The sequence below is a fragment of the Drosophila suzukii genome, assembly GCF_043229965.1.
Source record: "Drosophila suzukii chromosome 2 unlocalized genomic scaffold, CBGP_Dsuzu_IsoJpt1.0 scf_2c, whole genome shotgun sequence".
NCBI classification, from domain to species: Eukaryota; Metazoa; Arthropoda; class Insecta; order Diptera; family Drosophilidae; genus Drosophila; species Drosophila suzukii.
Genome location: NW_027255896.1, coordinates 27,779,409 through 27,802,139, shown reverse-complemented (window position 1 = coordinate 27,802,139; position 22,731 = coordinate 27,779,409). Strand labels below are relative to the sequence as shown.

At 41.8% G+C, this 22,731-nt stretch overlaps 1 protein-coding gene across 2 annotated transcripts in view; it reads right to left on the bottom strand.

The window, feature by feature from the left end:
• The window catches only part of DIP-lambda (Dpr-interacting protein lambda), a 1,126,682-nt gene extending 1,105,955 nt beyond the window's left edge, over positions 1-20,727 (bottom strand). For both annotated transcript variants that reach the window (XR_011605241.1, XM_070998417.1), the window contains exon 1: positions 20,486-20,727. Coding sequence is in view for 1 of the 2 variants with exons in the window: in XM_070998417.1 (XP_070854518.1) it covers positions 20,486-20,591 (106 nt within the window). In the remaining variant the exon portion in view is untranslated. The remainder of the gene's footprint in view (positions 1-20,485) is intronic.
• Positions 20,728-22,731: the final 2,004 nt, after the last annotated feature.

Here is a 22,731-nt window from a genome sequence, read left to right as displayed (position 1 = left end):
AGTGAGCAAACGCGGCACCCATCGCGCCGACAGCTTTCTCATGCCCAAAATTTCATGCAGTATATGACCCACGCGGTCTTTTGACATGCCCAGTGTCTCAGCTATCTCGCGTATCTTCAATCGGCGGTCTGCCAATACGAGATCGTGGATTTTTGTCACGTTATCCTCCGTGGTAGCCGTTTTCGGGGCTCATCAAAAACCGACATGCGACCACGTTGAAACTCGTTAAACCAATATTTGACGGTTGCCATCGAAGGAGAAGAGTCACCGTACACAGCATCCGAACGCTCTTTGATTTCGCTGCGCAATTTTTCTTCCAAAAACAAGAAAAGAATCACAGACCGATATTGCTCTTTCTCCATTTTTCAGTCAAAACAAAACTACGAGTCCGATTCGACTGAAATTTCGACAGTTTTCTATTTGAAATTTGAACCTCATTGGTCTGCAGAAGCGTGCAGATGAAGGTCGGGTATTCTTCCAAATTATTTTTTGACCTTTGGGATCACTTGGATTGGTAATCAATTGCAATGGTACGTATGAGGTAACTAAAAGAATGCAGTCGTCCAAATTATTGTTAAGCGCTTTCTGTCTATACTCAGGCTGTTTGGTGCTACCATCGAATCCCTATTTTCCGATCAAAATTAAGTTTTTAACCGAATAGAACGTTTAGCAAACTTTGCAGTTGAACTTCAGTATTTCCTTCAGTAACGCTGATATCTTATGGGTAGCTGTTTTTTGTTTTTAACACCTGCTCGTAACTTGGCAGTAAATCAACTGATACTAGCATATTTATAAACTTATGAATAAGCTAATATTGGTGTTTTGATAAATTCGTCTCTACAAAAAGTGATAAGACTTCGTCAATATTTGCTTGGCAATGTTTTGGGCCTGAAGACAAGCTGCACGATAGAAGCAAGGAAGCAGCAGAGTGATCTGTTTTCGCTATTTTAGTAATCCTTTGACGTTTTGCTCTATACACCAGTGAGCACAGGTCAATACAATTGTTTCGATTTCATTCAGCCAACTTGATTGATATTGCATAATTGAAGTTTTCTCCCGTTTATAGCTATCCCAAAAAGTAGCTATTATTTCACATATGCAATTAATATGTTTTGGAAGTTGGCTTAGCTCGGGGATGTAACCCTTGTTTTCAATCTGCTCTTGCATAACTTCGATAATTTTTTTAATCTCCCAGCGTTGGTTTCACCCTCTGCACACCAAAGATTAAAAATACACACTTATGAGAATCTTCTAAAAAGTAAACAATAATATGAAAAGCTTTCAAAACAAAAGCCCAATAAGGAAAAACTTGCCCTTGGTAAACGCTAGATGGCATCAGTATTTTTACGGTTATATAAACATCTGCAAATTTGTTTAGCTGATTTTAAGTATATAGTATTTAAAAATCAAAGAAACACAATTACATACATACTATTTGTGGGATTTTGTGGGATCACAACTAAAACTTTAAGTAAACATAAAAAAGACGTTATCAAAATAGAAAAAAAGGATAAATCGATATTAAATACACAAAAAAATTTAACAATAATTATTATTATTGTTCGTACCCAAAGGTGCTCAACATGACCACACCCAACAAATCAAGCTGTAGCCAAGTTGGGAACAGTACCAGGCGCTCAGTAGCACTCACTTCAGACTAACTCACCGTCTCACCGACTCAACGGCTCTCTGACCCGCCAATGCAGTCAGCACATGTTGTAGTGTCAGTACCAGGCGTATAGTAGCACCCACTGCATATGAGAATTGCTGATCAGCATATTATACGTCTTACTAACTCACCGTCTCACCGTCTCACCGACTCAACGGCACACTGACGCGATAACGCAGTCAGCACATGTTGCAGTCTTAGCTGAGCCAACTGCACCATAATCATAATTCCCTGACCTACTTTAGAATATAGCTTATTTCACAAATCATTACACTAAGCTTCCGTGGTCCAAGTAGTATATAAACATGTTTCAAATGAAGAATTAAACAGTTATCAACACACCTCATAATTCCGCGGTTCTACCTACTAATAGGAATAGGGCTCGTAATACACTATCTCAACTAGCAGCTAACCACGTTAGCTCTACCTCAGCGCAGTTCCGCATCTCCCGTGGTCCGGCATCGCAGCAACCATCGTTACCGTTGCCGCGACGCGATCGTCCTGCCAGCAAAGCGTCCCCGTGCGAGCGACAAGTGCTCATTACCCCCTTGTCCCGCGGTGTGACCCGGAAGTGTCTACTTCGGTTAGGCACAAACAATTATAATTATATATTATTATAATAAATTTAATATAAGTTTCACAAAACCAATTTAAAATTCATTTTAGATAAAATAGATATAAAAATAATTAAAATTGGTGAATTTTGGCAAACGTCCGACCACATTGAACTTCACTTTTGTTTTGTCGAAAAGCTAACTTAACGCAACTGCAGCTGTTAAATTGAACACGTGTTTACACTTTGCATTCTATTTTTAGAAAGTCCCGATCGATTTCCGGAAAAAACTGGTTTTCCATGGAAAAATTTGGACAATTTAGAGACAAATTCTTTACGTTTTGACTAAATATTTTTAGATCGATTGAATTATGGCCTATGGGCGCAATCACTTTGCGTTGCTTTATAGCAATGCATTGCAATCCATTGCCAAATTAAAAAAAACTTATTTGATAAATTTTGATTGAAAGGCTGGATAGCGACATTTGTACTTTGGTGTTATTACAATTTCAGGTGGCATGGATTAAATCTGATTCAAAAGCAATACTTGGTATACACACACACATGTTCTCACTAAACCCAAGATTTTCGGTGACACATAACGGCCACAATACCTGGAAACTTCACATATCACGTGTACAGATAAACGACTACGGCAGCTACATGTGCCAAGTTAATACAGATCCTATGAAAAGCCTTGTAAGTGCATTTCCTCCTTACTACGTGTCCTTTACCAAAAATTTCTTTAAGTGCATATGTACATATAAAATAAAAAAAGGTTAGAAGCTAGCTTAAGAGTTCTCAATTTTAGAAAAAGCCCACTATGCAGCTAGAACCTTATGAATTTTATGTTTTGCAGTCCGGATACCTAGATGTAGTTGTGCCGCCAGATATTTTAACCCATCCAGAACATAATCCTGAGGAAAGTGTCAGCACAGAGGGAGGAAGTATTTCGCTCGTATGCAGTGCGACAGGTGTTCCAAAACCAAAGGTTCAATGGAGACGTGAAGCAGGGAAGGAAATTATACTTCGCGCAGAAAGCAGAGATAAACAAGGTTTGTTTGATAGGTATCACCGAAAAAATATTTAAAATATAGAATCGGAAATTTTAACATTTTTAGAGGGCTTACAATACTAGTTAAGGTCTAAAGTCATTTTATAAACCTATTGCGTGTTCTTTGTGGTGCCGCAACTGCTTGGGTGTTGCCTACGGCCCTCATCAGTGAATTTTGTTTGGATGAAGCTTACAATGCGTTTTGGGAAGACAGTAAAAAGGTCTGAGAAATATAAAAATTAGAAACATATTTTAAAAATTGCGACCAAGTATCGCAATCTGCGGGCACTTAAAGCTGGCAGTAGCAGAAGAGGTGTTGTAATTTCTCCTCATTTTCCTCATCTCTACAGATTTTAAAAGCCCTAGGGGTACTTCTTTGAACGTGTATTTTGGCTTTTTAATTCCACGCTTTCATACCTACATATTCGAAGAAGACATAGCTTTGAAAATTACTTTGCTTTAAATATATAGACATTATAATCAACATTTGTATTTAAAACGTTAACTGGCTATAACAAGTAAACGCGAACTAAGCTAGACAAACACAAATGGGTTTCCGCTAGTTTCGATGAGTACTTTGCGTACGTGAAGTCCAAATTGAGGTTAAATTTTTTCGTGTTGCACTGTGTTAGTAATTTAACAATATTTTTATACCCGTTACTTGTAGAGTAAAACGTTATACTAGATTTGTGGGAAGGTATGTAACACGTAAAAGGAAGCGTTTCAGACCCCATAAAGTATATATTCCTGATCAAGATCACTAGCCAAGTCGATCTAGCCATGTCCGTCTGTTCGTCTGTCCGTATGAACTCTGTGATCTCGGAAACTATAAAAGCTACATTACTGGGATTAGGCATGCAGACTCCTAAGATTCCTGCGCAGCGCAAGTTTGTATCGACAGAGTGCCTGGAAGGCACGTGCCTTTTTTCGTCTTTTTCACTTGCGTTTATTATGTGAAGGAGTTAAAATTACCCGCAATTAACGTAGTTAAATAAATTAAACCAGTGCACAGTGGTTCGGCTTGTATGGAGCTGCGGCCATAATTACTTTTAGTTATTATATTGTTACAAAATTTTCCCCAAAATTAAAAAAAAATATTATAAATATATGTATGTTATAAGAAATGGCCATATCGTACGTCTATATGATATAGCTGCTATAGGAACGATCGCCGCCGTGACGACACCTTTTTTTTCCACCACCAACTTTGAAGTCTCATTACTTTTTAAACAGCCCTCGTATCGAGTCAATTTTTTTTTTTATTTACTTTGAACCTTTTGTAATACAATAAATAAAAAAAGTTTTCAATTATTTTTTGCGTTTTCAAATAAGAAATTTTTAAAAAGGGTCCAAAAAACGGGTTTTGAATGAGAAGACCCCCTTAAATAGAAAATTAGTATGCAAATTTTTTCTTATTTTTAGAGGTATGTTATCTAAACTCCCAGACTATAAGGTTGGTGTAGTTTTACATTTGCTGCCATAGGAAAAATCAACTATTTTGTTTATATTTCATAAATTTAAATATCTTCCCCCGTCTAATTTTCAAGCTATACACCTACTAAAATAATATCATATCAAAAAATCATAAATTAAACAATCATATTGTAAGCCAATTTATTATTCTCAATATTATTTTGAACATCCTAGATAATTTCCCGTAATTTCGCAGCGTTGCAACCACCTTTGGTGCACCATAAATTTAAAATATAATGTCGTGAAAATACACAATGATACGAATCTCCTTTGAGAATGCAAACAAAAATTATAAAAGAAAAACGGAAAAATAAGTAGAATAATTTTAAGTAAAAGAAATAAACTGACAAATAGAAGCTGTAAACAATCGCAAAAGACGAACACAAAGACACAACAAAAACAGAGACACAAAAGACGACACAGGGACTCCGCTGCAGCGCGCTGGCAAAATTTGACCTTGAAAAAATAAGAAGTCGTGTTAGCATATTAACGATTACAACTACATTCGCAACATTCCGCACCTAACTTTAACGATTTTAAAATCTTTAAACTCTGATAAGTATAAAAAAAAATCCTTGTTTGGAATCGTCTGGGATCACAACTAAAACTTTAGGTAAACAAATTTGAGACACACAAAACAGGTACAAACAAGAGGTTTCACATATCAAGTTAGATTTTATTAATTTCATATCAAGTTAGTATAAATTAATTTCATAAAGTAAAAAAAATACCTTGAGCTTCAAAATCCATTTTGAATAATATAATTTTATAAACTTGAACAGTTACCAGTCCGATTTGAAGTGCGCTTTTGCTTTGAAATATTTTACCACAGCTCCGATGCGCTGTTGAAATGAACACGTGTTCATGCTTTTGATTCTATTTTTAGAATGTACCGTTGGGTTTCCAGCGAAAACCGGTTTGCAAATTGGAAGATTGGACATTTTAGAGACAAACTGTGTAAGTTTAATTTAAATACCACTGTGCGCTGTTGACATCGGCACCCGTTCTGCAAAACCCTGGTTTTGACCAAAAGTTTTACCTTCACTGCGAGGTCAGTGATTATAGAATCGGTGCTGTTCTGATTCAGCTGTCTGACGAATTGGAAAAAAAACCAATAGCTTTTATGTCGAAAAAGTTAACCCGAGCCCAAAGGAATTACTGCGTAACCGAACGAGAAGCGTTGGCTGTGCTTGTCGGAATAGAGAAGTTTAGATGCTATTTTGAGTTACAACATCTAGAAAAATTGAGAATGGAAAAAACCGAGATTGGTTCTTGTCGGTTTTTAGTATTGTGTCTTCACATTTTTCTTCTCGGTTTCATGACGGAAGCGATGTCGATTTTAGTATTCCGAACTAAAATCAATCTCGGTTCTGTGGTTGTTGACGAGGGACGTGAGGGGAAGACTCAGAAAAAATGACAGTGAAAGGAGGGAGACCAAACTCCTCTCTTGAAATGACCGCAAAGTTATCGAAACAAGCGGCGTCTATGTAGCTGCAAATTCACTTCTTTGTATATGGTGAAGCTGTGCGGTTTAAGAGCGTAATGCGTGACAACGAAGACGAGCAAAAATTGGAGGACCTACTTCAGGAATTTAAACTAATAAAAGTCCTTCCGTATTTACAGCGTAAGTAAAATGATTTTATTACAACTTGTGTTAGTGTGTTAGTTTATCTTTGATTTTTATTCGAACACGTTTTTCTTAACAAAACAAAATCGGTAACTTGTTGTAACATAACACATAACATAAACGTAACGTAACGTAAACTAATAATTATTAGCTTATAAGCTAATGAGTGAAATAATTAGGTAAATTGGATGGTATTAACAAACACAGATTTCTATAAACGTATGTATGTATGTATGTTAGCATAACTGTGTGCGCAGGGCAGTTTTTTATTCGACTTGTAACTACCCTGCAGTTCCACAATTGAGTTAAGCGCCCAATCATCACGAAGCCGACTGCGACGTCGGCAGAGAAGCCAGCGACGCCGGCAGAGCTGAGCGCAACGGCGGCAAACCGACGCGCTCTCAGTCGGGTCCGCAAAGAGAACGGACAAAAAGTAATTTTGGGCTCTCCCTCTCTCGCCATGTCTCAGACGGAAAAGTGCGTGTGATGGGAAGGAGGCCCAGCAACTAAAATATATAGACTTTTGTGCACCCTTGCCTTTTGAATAATGCGACATTTGTTCGTAAATGATAAAACAACCATTTAAAATAATAGGTTTCTGTTTTAAAATATTTGTATTTCTTAAAAAAATTTATAGGTTTATTAATATTATTTAATAATATGTGAAGTTTTAAAAATATATTTTTATAAACCGATTTGCATAGTCGGATATGTCTATAAATACGCTGCTTTTATGTGCAAGATGCATAGACCAAACGGGACATGCCAAAAAAACAGAACGACACGGATTAGCGGAACCGTTGTTGTTGTTTGTTGTTTTTCTGGAAGGCACGCGACTTTTTTCGTCTTTTTCACTTGGGTTTACTTATGTGAAGGAGTTAGAATTGCACGCAATTAAGGTAGTTAAATAAAATAAACCAGTGGTTTAAAAGTAATACCTATACGATTCCCAGGTAAGTCTGTCGCAGACCAATATTTATTTAATCAGTGAGAGTAAAAACAAGTTAATGTATATTAAAAAAATGGAAAATACAAGATTCCGAAAAAAAACAAGTGGCGGAAAAAAAATAGCTGTGAAAAATATTAATTTTTGACGTGAAAAACAACAAATGATGCATATAAATAAACAAATGAATGAATCTGTGAAAAAATTTTAAAATCTTATTTAGTGCTGAGTTCCTAGGGACCAAAAATAAGAGATGTTTGTTTTTATAACTTATGATTTTTTGTATTAATAACATTAAAGCACAATTTTTATTTTTGTGTAAGTAAACAAACATGGCTATTTAAATATAAATCTCAAACATCTCTAATTTTCCGTCCCTGGAAAAGTGGTATTTTTTCCGCATCTGCAAAATAAATAAATAATTTAATAAATAATAAAAAAAATACATAAATAATTTTTTACAGCAAAATAAAATAAATCAAGTGACCGAAAACAAAAGTTTGCAAATTTCTTCTCGATATTTTTTTAATTTTCTTTATATTTTTAGACAAGGCTGATGGTGGAAAAAAAATAGCTGTGAAAAATTTTAATTTTTGACGTGAAAAACAACAAATGATGCATATAAATAAAGAAATGAATGAATCTGTGAAAAAATTTGAAAATCTTATTGAGTGCTAAGTTCCTTGGGACCAAAAATAAGAGATGTTTGTTTTTATAACTTATGATTTTTTGTATTAATAACATTAAAGCACAATTTTTATTTTTGTGTAAGTAAACAAACATGGCTATTTAAATAAAAATCTCAAACATCTCTAATTTTCCGTCCCTGGAAAAGTGGTATTTTTTCCGCATCTGCAAAATAAACAAATGATTTAATAAATAATAAAAAAAATACATAAATAATTTTTTACAACAAAATAAAATAAATCAAGTGACCGAAAACAAAAGTTTGCAAATTTCTTCTCGATATTTTTTTAATTTTCTTATATTTTTAGACAAGGCTGATGGTAAATCTATAAAAAAATGGAGGGCTAAGTCGTTCCATCTTAAGCATATTATCCGAGGAATTTGTTCTGTCCCACAACTTGGAGGGGGGGCAAAACAAGAAGAGGCTCAGACTACCCAAATTTCGCCCGTGCCTTATTAAGTAAGTTTTTGTTGAGGCTGAAAACTATTGTTTGTAAGTTTAATTTTTAAAAGACTTCTGGGATTTTTACATTGAATGCCAAAGATAACATTTCTTTTATTATAAATAAATCTTACAACTAACGATTACTTTCGGTCACTCGTTTTTATTCTCGTCTTGTTTTTTTTTTAAAACTAATTTTTTTCTAATACTAGATGCAATCGCCCTGGTGGATCCCTCGGAGCCTCCCGAAAAGGCGCTGCAGAAGGCAATGCGGTGCGTTAAAAACTTGAGTTGTACCAAAAAAAGGCAACGCCGGCACCAGATGCTGAGAAGGAGGTGCCAGCGACCCCGATAACATCGGAAACCCCCGAGCTCAAATTTTAAAACAAACAAATAAAAATAAAAATTACAACTGAAATTTTATTTGCTGCTAAGCGCTGAAAGTGCGCTTTTTCGCTGCTTGAATGAGCGCTTAACGTGTGCTGAATGTGTGCTTTTACCGCTGCTCAATCGAGCGCTCAACATGTGCTGAATGTGTGTTTTTTCCGCTGCTCAATCGAGCGCTCAACATGTGCTGAACGTGTGCTTTTTCTGCCGCTCAAAAAAGCGCTCAAGAGGGTGCTCAAAAAAGCGCTCAATGCGTGCTATTTTTTGAGCACTGATGAACCCCAGGACATGCCTATGTTAATTTAAGCACTTAGTTCCATACAAATTGTGCGCTCATTGAGCGCTCAGTGATGAGCTTTTTGCAGTGATTGAGTGCTCAATAAGCGCTGAATGGTACTGCAGGGTACGCTGTTTGCATTCACGCGGTGACACACGACATAAGCTCGAAAGGAAACACACATACATATGCGAATGCAAAATATATATATGTACATATATTATAAATTGTGATTGTTACTCGCAGCCATCTTATACTATAGTAATGTCGACGGTCGAACATTGTAATCGATAGGTAGACTAAGTATTGTAAGAGAAATCTAGTATTTGTTAATTTATCCGATCTCGTATGGATTTCTTGGCCCTTGAAGTGCGGGCCTACTAATATCGGTTTAATGGATGCCGCCATAAATTGTGCTTTTCATTGTCTTGTGAATCGTAGGAGGGCACACTGCGGTAAGATTAAGTTTGTTTGAAATGTATGAGGCGGATTTGAATTGTTAACAGAATAAAACGACTGCCACGAGCGCCACCAGGCGCACGCCGCACTTAAAGTGGACCTACGCGTGTTGCCAGTCGTTAACAAGGCAACTCCATATGATGCAAGACAACTCCTTTTATTCGCAGTCCTAGGGAGACTGTAAGGGCAACTTGCGCTGGAGGACGGCTTGACGACCAGCTAGAGAGTTGCCAGGAGCAATTCCCGTACCAGTAGAGGAGTCGCAGGCAGCGACATAGACGGGCGCAGACAGCGCCGAACACTGGGTACGGACGGAGTCGCAGTCAGCGACAGGGAGACGCAGGCCGCGTCAGTTAAGGAGACCGCAGACAGCGGCCAGAAGGCACAGGTGCCGCCATTTTGGAGAGCGCTGAAGCAGCGCCGTATTTGGACCTGTAAGGATGCAGCATTCCCCGAAGAGGAGCTCGCGGCTGAGAGGAGGGGAAGCCACCCCTACAGCGACGCGAGCGGATCAGCAGCCAGTGAGTAGTGGAGCAGAAAACCGGCCGCGAGTGAACATAACCTCGGCGGCGGCCATTTCTAGCCCAGCCACTACGGTGACTACAGTAGCGTCCCAACCGAGGAGTACTGCTGTCACAGCTGCGGGATCAGAGCCGGAGACGAACCAGTCCCTCACGTCGGACCTTTTGAAAAGGATTGCGGCGTTGGAGGAGGAGCTAAAGCAGGTTAAAGCCCTGAACAGTGTGAGCACCGCCAATCGCAGTTGGCCCAAGCGCAGATGGCGCCATCAGTGGAGCGTCGGGGCGGCCGCCATCTTGGAGCGGACCGCCATTAGCCACATCTAACGGTGAGGCCTCAACTAACGGGGTCGGGCCGGTCCCACATAGCGGTGTCGGTGCGAGCAGTGCGGCCTGCACGCTGCCGCCATCTTGGAGTGGACCGCCATTGCTAACGACTAGCAATCATTTTGTGGAGCCACTGTGTGCTACAAGTGTTGCGCAGACAGCGCATGGATTCGTGCTACCGGGCGGGAGCACCCACAACGTGCCAGATCAACAGATGCCGCAGATTGCATCACCGTCTGCTACATGGTGCGGACGAGGAGCAAAGATGGCCGGCGCAGCGAGGTGGCTTCAGGAGCCACAACGGAGGAAACCAGCAGTCAGCAGTTTCCAGACGCGGCCCGGACAGGAGGTCTTCGCCACGAGGTGGTTACAGGGACCACGAGGGGAGCCTACAGTCGGCTGTCCCCAGAAACAGCCTGGAGATAAGGGCCCCGCAGCCAGCGGAGGCGCCCGTGCAGAGGAACTTAAACTGCGTTGACGCCGAGGGAGGCCGACTTTTGTTCCGTATACTGCCAGTAACGCTGTACGGAGCTGGTCGCCAGGTGGATACATACGCGCTCTTGGATGAAGGATCCTCCGACACAATGATCGATGACGAGCTACGGAGGGATCTGGGAGTGCGAGGCGTGCATCGACAGCTGAATATACAATGGTTTGGAGGAAGGGCCAGCAGAGAGCCCAGCAACGTGGTGAGCCTAGAGATAAGTGGAGCTGGGAAGCCCACTCGCCACGCTTTAAGGAACGTGTACTCCGTTTCGAGCCTGAGTCTGCCAATGCAGACGTTAGGTCGACGAGATGTCCAGGGCGTGCATAAGGATGCGCGTCTGCCGATGAAGCCCTACATCAACGTGGTGCCTAAGTTGCTCATCGGACTGGACCATGGACATTTGGGATTGCCACTTAGGACGAGGCGGTTTGCCAGAGAGGGACCGTATGCGGCCGCAACCGAGCTCGGATGGGTTGTGTTTGGGCCAGTAAGTGGGCAATCGACTACGCCGTCACCGAGGTCCTGCCTTCTAGCCGTGTCAATGGATGATACGATGGAAAAGATGGTGGAGGACTACTTCGAGATGGAAAGCTTTGGTGTGAAGCTCGCGCCACAGGTTGCAGGCAGCGATGACGCGCGGGTACAAAGGATCCTCGAAGATACCACGGTGAAAGTGGGGCGTCGCTACCAGACGGGATTACTCTGGAAGGACGACTACGCTGTGCTGCCACGGAGCTATGAGATGGCGCACAGACGGCTGATCAATGTGGAGAAGAAGTTGAAGCGCAACGGGCAGTTGGCGCTGGAATACGATCGTATCATCAAGGATTACGTATCCAAAGGATATGCGAGGAAGCTGCAGCAGGATGAGGTCGCGGTGACGAGCGACCGGCTATGGTATTTGCCACATTTTGGTGTCGAAAACCCGAACAAGCCCGGTAAGGTCCGGCTTGTGTTCGATGCTGCAGCCAAGGTTGGAGAAACCTCGCTAAATTCGGCGCTGGACAAGGGGCCTCAGCATTGCAAGCCCTTGCCAGCCGTGCTCTTCCACTTCAGGGAAGGAGCAGTCGGAGTCTGCGGTGACATCAAGGAGATGTTCCACCAAGTGCTGATCCGACCCGAGGATCGATGTTCCCAACGATTCCTTTGGAGGGATGGCAACGACGATCGAGACCCGGATGTGTACGAGATGAACTTAATGACCTTTGGAGCAGCCTGCTCGCCGAGCGTTGCGCATTACGTAAAGACGGTGAATGCCCTGAAGTTTCGGGATTCGGACCCGAGGGCAGTCAAGGCCATCATCGACTACCACTACGTCGATGACTATGTGGACAGTTTCGCTACAGAGAGCGAAGCTATAAGTGTATCTACCCGAGTGAAGGAGATACATGCGGAGGCTGGATTCGAGTTATGCCAGTTTTCATCCAGCTCACCCATCGTGGAAGCGGCGTTGGGACCACCCGGACAAGTCAAGAGCGTCGGATGGGGTGAGGCTGAGCAGAAGATCCTTGGAATGCGCTGGCAGGTAGCCACGGACGACTTCAGATTCAACGTGGAGTATCACCGAGTGCCAAGTAGCGTTCTAAGTGGAGATCGAGTCCCTACAAAGAGGGAGTATTTGAGCCTGCTGATGTCAACGTTCGACCCATTGGGATTCCTGTGCTGCCTGATGATTACAGCGAAGCTGTTGTTGAGAGAGATCTGGAGGCAGAAGATCCAGTGGGACGAACCACTGCCGGAGGAGATAGGCAGAGCCTTTGCGGCCTGGCGCAGGGAGATGGACGCCGTGGGACAGTTCCGATGCCCTCGTCACTATTTCGGGGATGGAGCAGTCCGGACCGTCGAGTTGCACGTGTTCGTGGATGCAAGTCAATCTGCATTCGCGGCGGTGGCCTATTGGAGGGTCACGTACGAGGATGACAACGTGATGGTTAGCTTCGTGTGCGCAAAGACGAAAAGCGCGCCGATGAGAACGATGTCGATCCCAAGGTTGGAGCTGCAGGCAGCGGTTCTTGGAACCAGACTGATGAACACTGTCCAGGAGGAGCACAGTGTGGACATCAGCGAGACGGTGTTGTGGACGGACTCAAAAACGGTGCTGAAATGGATCGGCATAACCCACCGCCGGTACAAGCAGTTTGTTGGCAACCGAGTGGCGGAGATTTTGGAGTCGTCGAAGGTTTCCCAGTGGAGGTGGGTACCTACAGCTGACAACGCAGCGGATGATGCGACGCGGTCGCAGAATAAGGCGGACCTTAGCCCGGAATCACGTTGGTTAAGCGGACCCGCATTTTGGAGGCAGCCAGCGAGCGGCTGGCCGGCGCCTGAGGAGGGAACTAAGCGTGTTCCAGATGCGCCTGAAGAGGGAACTAAGCGTGTTCCAGATGCGCCTGATGAAGAGGAGATGCCCGGTGAGTTTGCATTGGTGGCCGCGGATGAATTTGCCATTCCGTTCCAGAGATTCTCGAGCTTCAGTCGCCTGGTGAGGACCACAGCATGGGTCTTGAGGTTTGCGCGTTGGTGTCGCAAGCAGAGAAGCGAGATCGAGGAGTACGGACTCACTGCATCGGAGTGTGAGGCCGCGGAGAACCTGTTAGTCAGACAGGCCCAGTTGGAGTCGTTCCTCGACGAGATGAGGTCGGCGGAATGCGGAAAGGACGTCGCCAGCTCGAGTGAGATTCGAGGTCTGGCGCCTTACGTGGATGAACGTGGAGTTCTGCGAGTTTATGGCAGAGTTGATGCCGCGCTGTGCATGCCGTACAGTGCGAGGAGGCCCGTAATACTGTCACACAGGCACAGTCTTACGGAATTGATTGTGAGGCACTTTCATGCCCAGATGAAGCATCAAAACGTGGATGCGACGATTGCTCAGATTCGGACGAGATTCTGGGTCACGAAGATGAGACGAGTGCTGAAGGAAGTAATCTCGTCGTGCAACGAGTGCAAGTTGCAGCGAACGCGGCCGATGCCGCCGATAATGGGACCCCTACCAGAGGATCGACTTGAAGCGGGAGGATGGCCATTCAAGTACACCGGATTGGATTACTTTGGGCCACTGCTGGTGACTGTATCCCGTCACAGAGAGAAGCGTTGGGTCGCCTTGTTCACATGCTTGACGACAAGGGCGATTCATCTGGAGTTGGCTCATGACCTGTCGACGGATTCCTGCATAATAGCGATCAGGAACTTCGTCTGCCGTAGAGGACCAGTACATAGACTGCGGAGTGATAACGGCAAGAACTTCGTGGGAGCTGACAGGGAGGCCAAGCGATTTGGAGACGTGTTCGAGACGGGGAGGATACAGAGTGAGTTGTCCAGCAGAAGCATTGAATGAGATTTCAATTGCCCATCGAACCCGTCTGAGGGCGGAGTATGGGAACGGATGGTGCAGTGCGTCAAACGAGTGCTGCGCCATACCCTTAAGGAAGTCGCGCCGAGGGATCATGTGTTGGAGAGTTTCCTGATCGAGGCGGAGAATGTAGTCAACTCGCGTCCGCTCACCCACTTGCCGGTGGATGCGGACCAAGAGGTGCCGTTGACGCCAAATGATCTGCTCAAGGGAGCAGCTAACCTGCCGAATACGCCTGGATTGGATACGGAGCTGCCCAAGGAGGGTTCTACGCGAAAGCAGTGGAGGATTGCTCGCATGCTGCGAGACCGTTTCTGGAGGAGGTGGGTCCTGGAGTACCTGCCTACGCTTGTGCGCCGCGAGAAGTGGTGCCGGAGAACGGAGCCCATCCGCCAGGGCGATATGGTCTTCGTCTGCGATCCTGCCTTGCCCAGACGAGAGTGGCGCAAGGGAATCGTGGAGGAGGTGTACAGCGGAGCTGATGGAGTCGTCAGACGCGCTACTGTGCGCGTGAACGACAATGGCCTATCTCGGACAATGTTGCGGCCCGTCTCAAAACTTGCAGTTTTGGATTTGAGTGAAACGGTTCTTCACGGGGTCGGGGATGTCGACGGTCGAACATTGTAATCGATAGGTAGACTAAGTATTGTAAGAGAAATCTAGTATTTGTTAATTTATCCGATCTCGTATGGATTTCTTGGCCCTTGAAGTGCGGGCCTACTAATATCGGTTTAATGGATGCCGCCATAAATTGTGCTTTTCATTGTCTTGTGAATCGTAGGAGGGCACACTGCGGTAAGATTAAGTTAGTTTGAAATGTATGAGGCTGATTTGAATTGTTAACAGAATGAAACGACTGCCACGAGCGCCACCAGGCGCACGCCGCCCTTAAAGTTCACCCTCTCTTCGGACCTACGCGTGTGGGGTAGTCGTTAACAAGGCAACTCCATATGATGCAAGACAAGTAATAATAAAAATCTGAGCTTAAGTCAGCGAAAGTGCGAGCAGCCGTGGAAGCAGATCGGGCAGATGGCGCCCCAGAGGCAAGCGCAATAAAGCGCCGCTGAGGGAAGCCTCGAGGTGTAAAATGTTGGCGCTGGATGCAACCGCCGCTGACCTTACCGCCGCTGCCCCTGCCGACGCCTTTGCCGCTGCCCCCGCCGCTGCCCCCGCCGCTGCTGCTACTGCGGAAGGGACCTTCGTGGCACCTGCCAGCCCGGAAAAATCCTTCTCGGACAGGGAGTGCAAAGTGCCGTTGCTGCCGAGATGGGCGACATCCGTGCGGATATCATGAGGATGTCCCACGTAACAAGCCCTACCGTGAGCATCAAGACGCAATTATTGGCAAACCGCTACGAGGAGGTCGTCGGAGCCCTGCTGATCCGGATTGGAGTTCTTGAGGATCGCCTGAAGAGGCAGACACCGGTCGCCTCGGCCGCCTCATATGCAGCCACCGCTGCTAGAGGCGCGCACCTAGTCGCCTCACCTGCTGCCCCTGTTGCCAATGACGATGAAATTAAACAGGCCATCCCACCGCTTGTGCTCCGTGGCCTTTTAAGGGTTGGTGGAGTGGAAGGAGGTTTAAATAAGAATAATTTTGTTATTTAAAAGTAAGCATTTTTTAATTCCCAAAATAAATTTAAGTGCATTTTATTTTTATTGTAAAAATATTGAAGTAGAATACAATTGCCATTTAAGATCATACATTGTAAAAAATTCATTAAGAAACTTTATTTATCATTTTTCCGACTTTGTAACGCCCCCTCCATGTATGTATATAGACTTAATAATGACATTAAAGCCGTAAGGCTAAAATATGTATTAATTTAAAAACTTTTGCATTTTTATTGAGAATGGATTCTGGAAGCTAGATCGATGCGATGTTGAAACCGAGAACGGTTCTGTTCGAAATCGAGATCGATTCGATGTTGTAACCAAGAACGATTCATACTGAAATCAAGATCGACCATTCTCAAAGGCACGTTCGCAAACCGAGAAGACTTCGATGACGATTTTAGTATTTTTAGTATGAGTCGTTCTTGGCTTACTTTTGAGATCGAAAATACTGAAGTCCAGAACGCTGAGAACGGCTTTATCCCTGAGTAAAGAGTTCGAGGTTGTCACAGACCATTCCAGTCTATTATGGCTCCGGCGTCAGCAAAATGTCTCTGGCAGGTTAGCTCATTGGATTTTCCGACTTGATCAATATAAGTTTACTATTTCCTACCGAAAAGGAAAAGAGCACGTCGTGCCTGAAGCGATATCGCGACTGTGTCCGGATGAGGTAGCGGAATTAGAAAAAGGTCCCATTATTGACCTGAAGTCAAAAGCGATTGCAGATGATGGCTATAAGCCAGCCAGATATTAAAATTATAGAGCCCCTTGTGTATATAACAACAGAACATGCTACTGGAATCCCGATGCAGGAAGATAGTTCATGGAAACTCTGGATTCCTAGGCAGCTATGAGTCGACGCTCTCAAACATGCCCATGACAGCGTAGTTTCTTCTCAAGGCGGGATCCAAAAAACAATTAAACGCCTTAGGCTAAATCTATATTGACCAGGCCTAGCCACCGATGTAAAAAAATTATATTTGACAGTGCGACATTTGCAAAACAACAATAGCTCCGAATTATACACTTCGCGCATTCATGGGGGCGCATATGCCAACTTGTAGGCCATTTCAACGGCTTAATTTTGACTTGTTAGGTCCATATTCACGCAGCAAAGATGGTCATATCGGCCTTCTTATAGTGTAAGATCATTTCAGGAAATATCACTGGTTACAGCCATTAAAGAAGTTTGCCTCTGCTGCTTTTCAGGATTATTTGCTTAACTTTCTTCCACGGATTCGGGGTGCCAGAGGTTATAGTCAGTTCGCAATAGTTCAATGGTTCGCAACTTAAAGCAAACGACTACAATGAGTAAGGCATTGGTCACATTTATACTGCACTTTATTCCCCCCAATCAAACGCCGCTGAGCGAGTAAATAGGTCGCTGTTAGCAGCCGTAAGTTCATATCTGAAGAACGACCAAAGGGAGTGGGACAAAAATCTTTTTTCCATATCTTGTTCATTAAGATCCGCGTGTCATCAGTATATTGGCTGCTCTCCATATAGAGCATTATTCGGCATCGATATGATCACTCACAGGGCGGACTATCAGCTGCTTAAGCAGCCCATTGTTCTCTTGACAAGAGCAGACAACTAAGAACTCCCACAAAAGGAAATCCAGAATAATATAAGACAGGCTTACAAGCTGCAAGCTCGTTTCCTTTAAAGAAGGGTAAAGAAGTGTTTAGGGTGAAATTTTGCACAATGTAAATTTGCTCAAAATTTTAACCCAAAGTTGGGACCGTAGTTCGTGAACTGTCGTGTACGTCGAAAGCTATGTAATTGTTACTATCTACTGGAGAATTTATAAGGCAAAGGGGTGGGAACTTTTCTTTCAAAAGACATTAGATGATAATTCACGCTAATTTGTGACATCTGCCTGTCTGAGTCGCCTGCGCCGTAAGCGTTAGCTTTGCGAGTTTTTAAGCCGAACTTTCTAGATAAATACAGAATTGCAGAACACTTCATTAACTTTCCAAGAAAAAAGATTTATGCCCCTATATAAACCCATTTTAGTGGCCATTCGTTCCCTTTTTGCTGATCGACATAAACCCAAAGTATAAGACGGTTTAAGAAAATAAAAAGAAAACCCAAATCATTAGTGACACAACGTTTAATAAATCAACTATAAGAACAAACCACCCTTTCAATCGCAAAAGAACCTTCCAACAACATTCACGGCGCCCGTAGAACCACTTCCCAGCTCGCAAGCGCAAAAAGTTGGGCAAAGAGCCGAAAACGCGGTTGAAGAAAAATTCTTAACCGGGCGGCATCAACAACCGTCAATATAAGCCCTCTTGGATAAACCTGACAATTCTTGCAACAATCGCAATTGGTAACCAAGCCACACCTTATTTCTTACTTAGCTTTCACAAAACCTAACACAACCTCAAATAAAATTTGTTCTAGTGTGTTGGTTTGGCGCTCACGGAGCTCCCACTTTATTGTGAACATCGAAAGATCAACTGGATAAAAAGAAAGTGACGAAAGGCCAGGTTCCGTGGAATATACGGGAATCACTTGCAATCTAAACAGTCCATGTACACCAGCAGTGGGAAAATATTGTTTTCAAGTTCTGTGTTTGTGAAAGCCTACCCAAAAGATTAGATAAATATTTGTGTGGAAGTACCGCTCAGTAGGCTAATACAAACTCCGAAAAGACCAAAACAAAAGACCAAATATAACCTACGCATGTAAAAAAGAAAATTGCAATTCATACAGCAAATGAAAATCATCAGTTAAAAAAAGCTGGTTAAAGCGGACCAAACAAAAATAATTATTAAAATCATAAAATAAGTAACCAAAAATAAACAAATTAAAACTATTATATTAAAAAACATTGAATTACACACCACGACATCATCTCATCATCAGCAGCTGAAGTACTTTTAGCGCGGTTGGAATTGATGTAAGTTAAACGGTGCTTAAAATTAAAATTACATTTACTGTAGCAAGATTACGTTACTCAACGCTACGATAAGAACAGCATTCCTTCGAATGGGTTAAGTGTTTAATGATTTTACGATGTAGCTATTCATAACTGTTCGATTATACCGTTAAGTTACGTAATCCTGCTGCTTTAGTTGATTTACCCTTGCTAATAAATTGAAATCTGCCAATTAGGAAGTCAAACATGTATAAAATTACAACAAAAACTATTATATGCTATATTTAAATTACAATGAGCTCTAAATACTTCCACACTTATTAAATAGCTTAGTACAACAGTAGTCAGTTTTGGTTTCGCTCCCAATTGAATTGCATAAATAATGAAAAACAAGGAAGAACGCTATAGTCGAGTCGTATCTCGTTACTCAGCTAAAGGGACCAAAGGGAAATAGAGATATGCCAATACATTTCAGTTAAAATTTTTATTCTAGCATCAAAACTGTAGGAGCCACAGCTTTGGGCGGTTTGTGGGCGTAAGAGTGGGCGTGGCACATTGCTGAAACAAACTTGCGCTGCGTAAGAAACTCAGGAATCTGCACGCCAAATCTCAATAGCCTAGCTCTTATAGTTTCCGAGATCTCAGCGTTCATCCGGACAGACGGACAGACGGACATGGCTAGATCGACTCGGCTAGTGATCCTGATCAAGAATATATATACTTTATGGGGTCGGAAACGCTTCCTTCTGCATGTTACATACTTTCCGACGAATCTAGTATACCCTTCTACTCTACGAGTAACGGGGATAACTACTATGCTATGCTGTCTTTTGAATAAAATTTGAATAGGTAAAAAAAATGAACCTCTAAAGTTTCAAGAAATTCCGGTTGACATGGGGACTTAACATATAGCAACAGCTGTTTTTAAGGGACCTCCAAGCGAAATTAAATTGAGAGACCATAGGTAGGGATGGGTAATGACAGCGTGGATCGAATATCACCATAGATCACTCATCTTAGTGATTGTTGCGTATTAAAAGTAATATTTCTTATACATTGTAGCTTAGCGTCCGCTATTTCCTGTTCGTTTCCTTCCCGGAAAATTCGTTCTTTTGATTTATTAGAAGGGATCTTTAATTTAATTGTGTAATGAGAGTCGATGACGAATCAACTTAGTACCCACCCCACACCGAAAGAGCTACGGTATTAAAGGACCCCATCTGCTATTCCAATCTCGATTCTGAGTACGTTTACTTTGAAACTTTTGGGTTCTAGGAAACTTCTTTCGTTACGACGTTACAAGAGGGTTTGTCCTTGTTAAGGTCAATTGATAGGTATTGACGAATTTAATAAATTTAAATTAAAAATGTGTATTCTGCGAGAACCACAGGTTTTGGTGTTTTGTGGGAGTTTGAGCTTTGCTGAAACAAACTTGCTATGCACAATAATCTTTTGAGTTTGCATGTTTAATCCCAACTATGTAGCTTTTATAGTTTTCAAGGTCGCAGCTCTTAAGAAGAAGAAGTGTCTCTGTAAAACATAACCACATCTAAAATGAAGAAAACTGTTTTCTGTTAGGTAAATATTTAATTAAATGTTTTGTTCTGACTATTTTCTAAACCTGTATTATTTGTCGAACAGGTTGAAAGTGTCGACAGGTATTTTAGAACTCTGGTTTATACTTATATTGTATATTATTTAACTTAATAGAATATAAGATAATACTTACCATGTATATGAAGTACGGAGTTACATTCTATTATGCTTATCGCTTCGATAAGTAGCACAACAATGCTGTAAGATATTATTCCTTGACGAAATGTTAATGGAAACATGACAGTAGTCGTTTAAAAGAATATTTTTAATTCGATATATTTAATAATATTCAGGTACAACATGTACTTTTTCTCCAAGCTTCCTAGTTATTTGAGGTCATCCCAAGTTGTAAGCTTTGTTTATACCATCTGCTCATTGACCTAAAATCGAAATTGGTAATTAGAATTTTCATTTCTACTATTTCAGACGCGTTAAAAAGGAATAAAAAAAAATTAAAATAACATTGGATTTTGGATCGGAATGCTCTGCATTTGTTTCATAACACAGTGCAAAGTACGCATCAAAACAAGCTAGACCCCATTTGTCGTTCCTATGGCTTAGCCCGCGCTTCTATATTACAGCGATTTAAAGATTTGGATTAAAACTGAATTTATACGGGCAATATCTCAGAAGGCAACCTCACGTTTTGATCCCAGTTCAAAGGATACAGAGGATACTTTTGAAAATTTTGCGTTTTTTTACAAACTTTACAAAATTCGAACTAAAAAATAATTTTTTTCGGCCAAATCCTGATATACGTATTTACTTATTTTCCGAACAGTAAGCTTGTTGAAATATAAGAAAATCTGAATCATCGTGAAAGTAAATTGCGTTTTTATTTTGGCCATAACTATTCTTTGATTATATCTTTTGCAAAAGAATCTGTCATTTCCTTATAAGTTATTTTAATTTATAGCCTTTGAAAGTAATGTGTTACGTCCTTTAAGTCTTCGTTTCCTTATATAATAGGTTTTTCTGTTATTGAAATATAGTTATACCCGTTAAAAGTAGAAAAGAAGGGTATACTAAATTCGTCGGAAAGTATGTAACAAGTAGAAGGAAGCGTTTCCGACCTCATAAAGTAAAGTAAAATGATCTCGAAAACTATATAAGCTGCAATACTGGGATTAGGCAAGCAGAGTCTAGAAATTGCTGCGCAGCGAAAGTTTGTTTCGTCAGTGTGCCACTCCCACTCTTATGCTCACTGACTGGCCAAACCTGTGTCGCCCACAATTTTCATGCCAGAAAAAAATATAACTTATCGATTGACCCAATAAAAGTTTGCCACGCCCAATCTAACGCCCATAACGCTTAGATCTGTCTGTCGCCCAAATAACCATACATTGAGATTGCGGGTAGGTAGCGCATTACAATCTCGCTTTCCCTTTGGTCCCTTTAGTTGAGTAACGGGTATCTGATAGTCGAGGTACTCCGAAAATATTTTCTTCTATTTTAACTCTTGATAATGCGTCAGATATATGGTTTTCTTTTCCTGGTAAATATAATATTTGATAGTCGAATTCATTTAGCTTGATTTTCCGCCTCTGTAATTTCATGCTTGGTTCTTTTATGTTACTTAACCAAACTAAGGGTTAGTGGTCACTTCAAATTTCGAAAGGTCTGCCGAATAAGTATAATCTGAAATATTTTGTAGCCCACACAAAGATCTTTTTGTATTGTTTTTTTAAAGTTTAACTATTTATTTATTGAATCTTCTCAATTTGGATACTAACAATAAGTGTATCAAATCTTTAACTAATTAATCTAACTAACAGTCATATTGTTGAACGTTGATGCACTAAGAGCAGTACAAACAAACCATTTTTATTTCGGGCAAATACGGTTCGCGAGGAAGGTACATAGAACAAATAAAGACAGGACAAAACATAGATCAACAAGATTAAAGCAAATGAGCTAAGATTGTAGTTTTTAGTACAGGGATAGAAGTTGCGGAACAAATTAAATGATGTAGGGTTTTATAATTATTAGAAAGAACTCGAAAGGGCTCGTGCTGACTAAAATTAGATGTACATCGTGGCAAGTTAATAGGATTTTAGTTTCGTGTTAGTGTAACAGAAATATTAAAGGTTAGGAGGCTTACCCAGCATACGGAATCAATATCGCCTCTGATAAGATTATGCATAAAAATAGTACCAAGCACAGTTCTACGATTTACAAGGGAAGGCAAATTAATCAATAGAAATCTACCCGAGTAAAAAGGCAACCTGACGCTTTGATCCCACTTCAAACCATGTAAGGCAAAAAGAAGAAATTATTTCTGTTCGCACTCTATACGGCCAGTGTGCACTTGTTCATGTGCACTCCACTTGATCATATGCATCATCAAATTTTTTAGACCAATGCTTTATAAACGCAAGA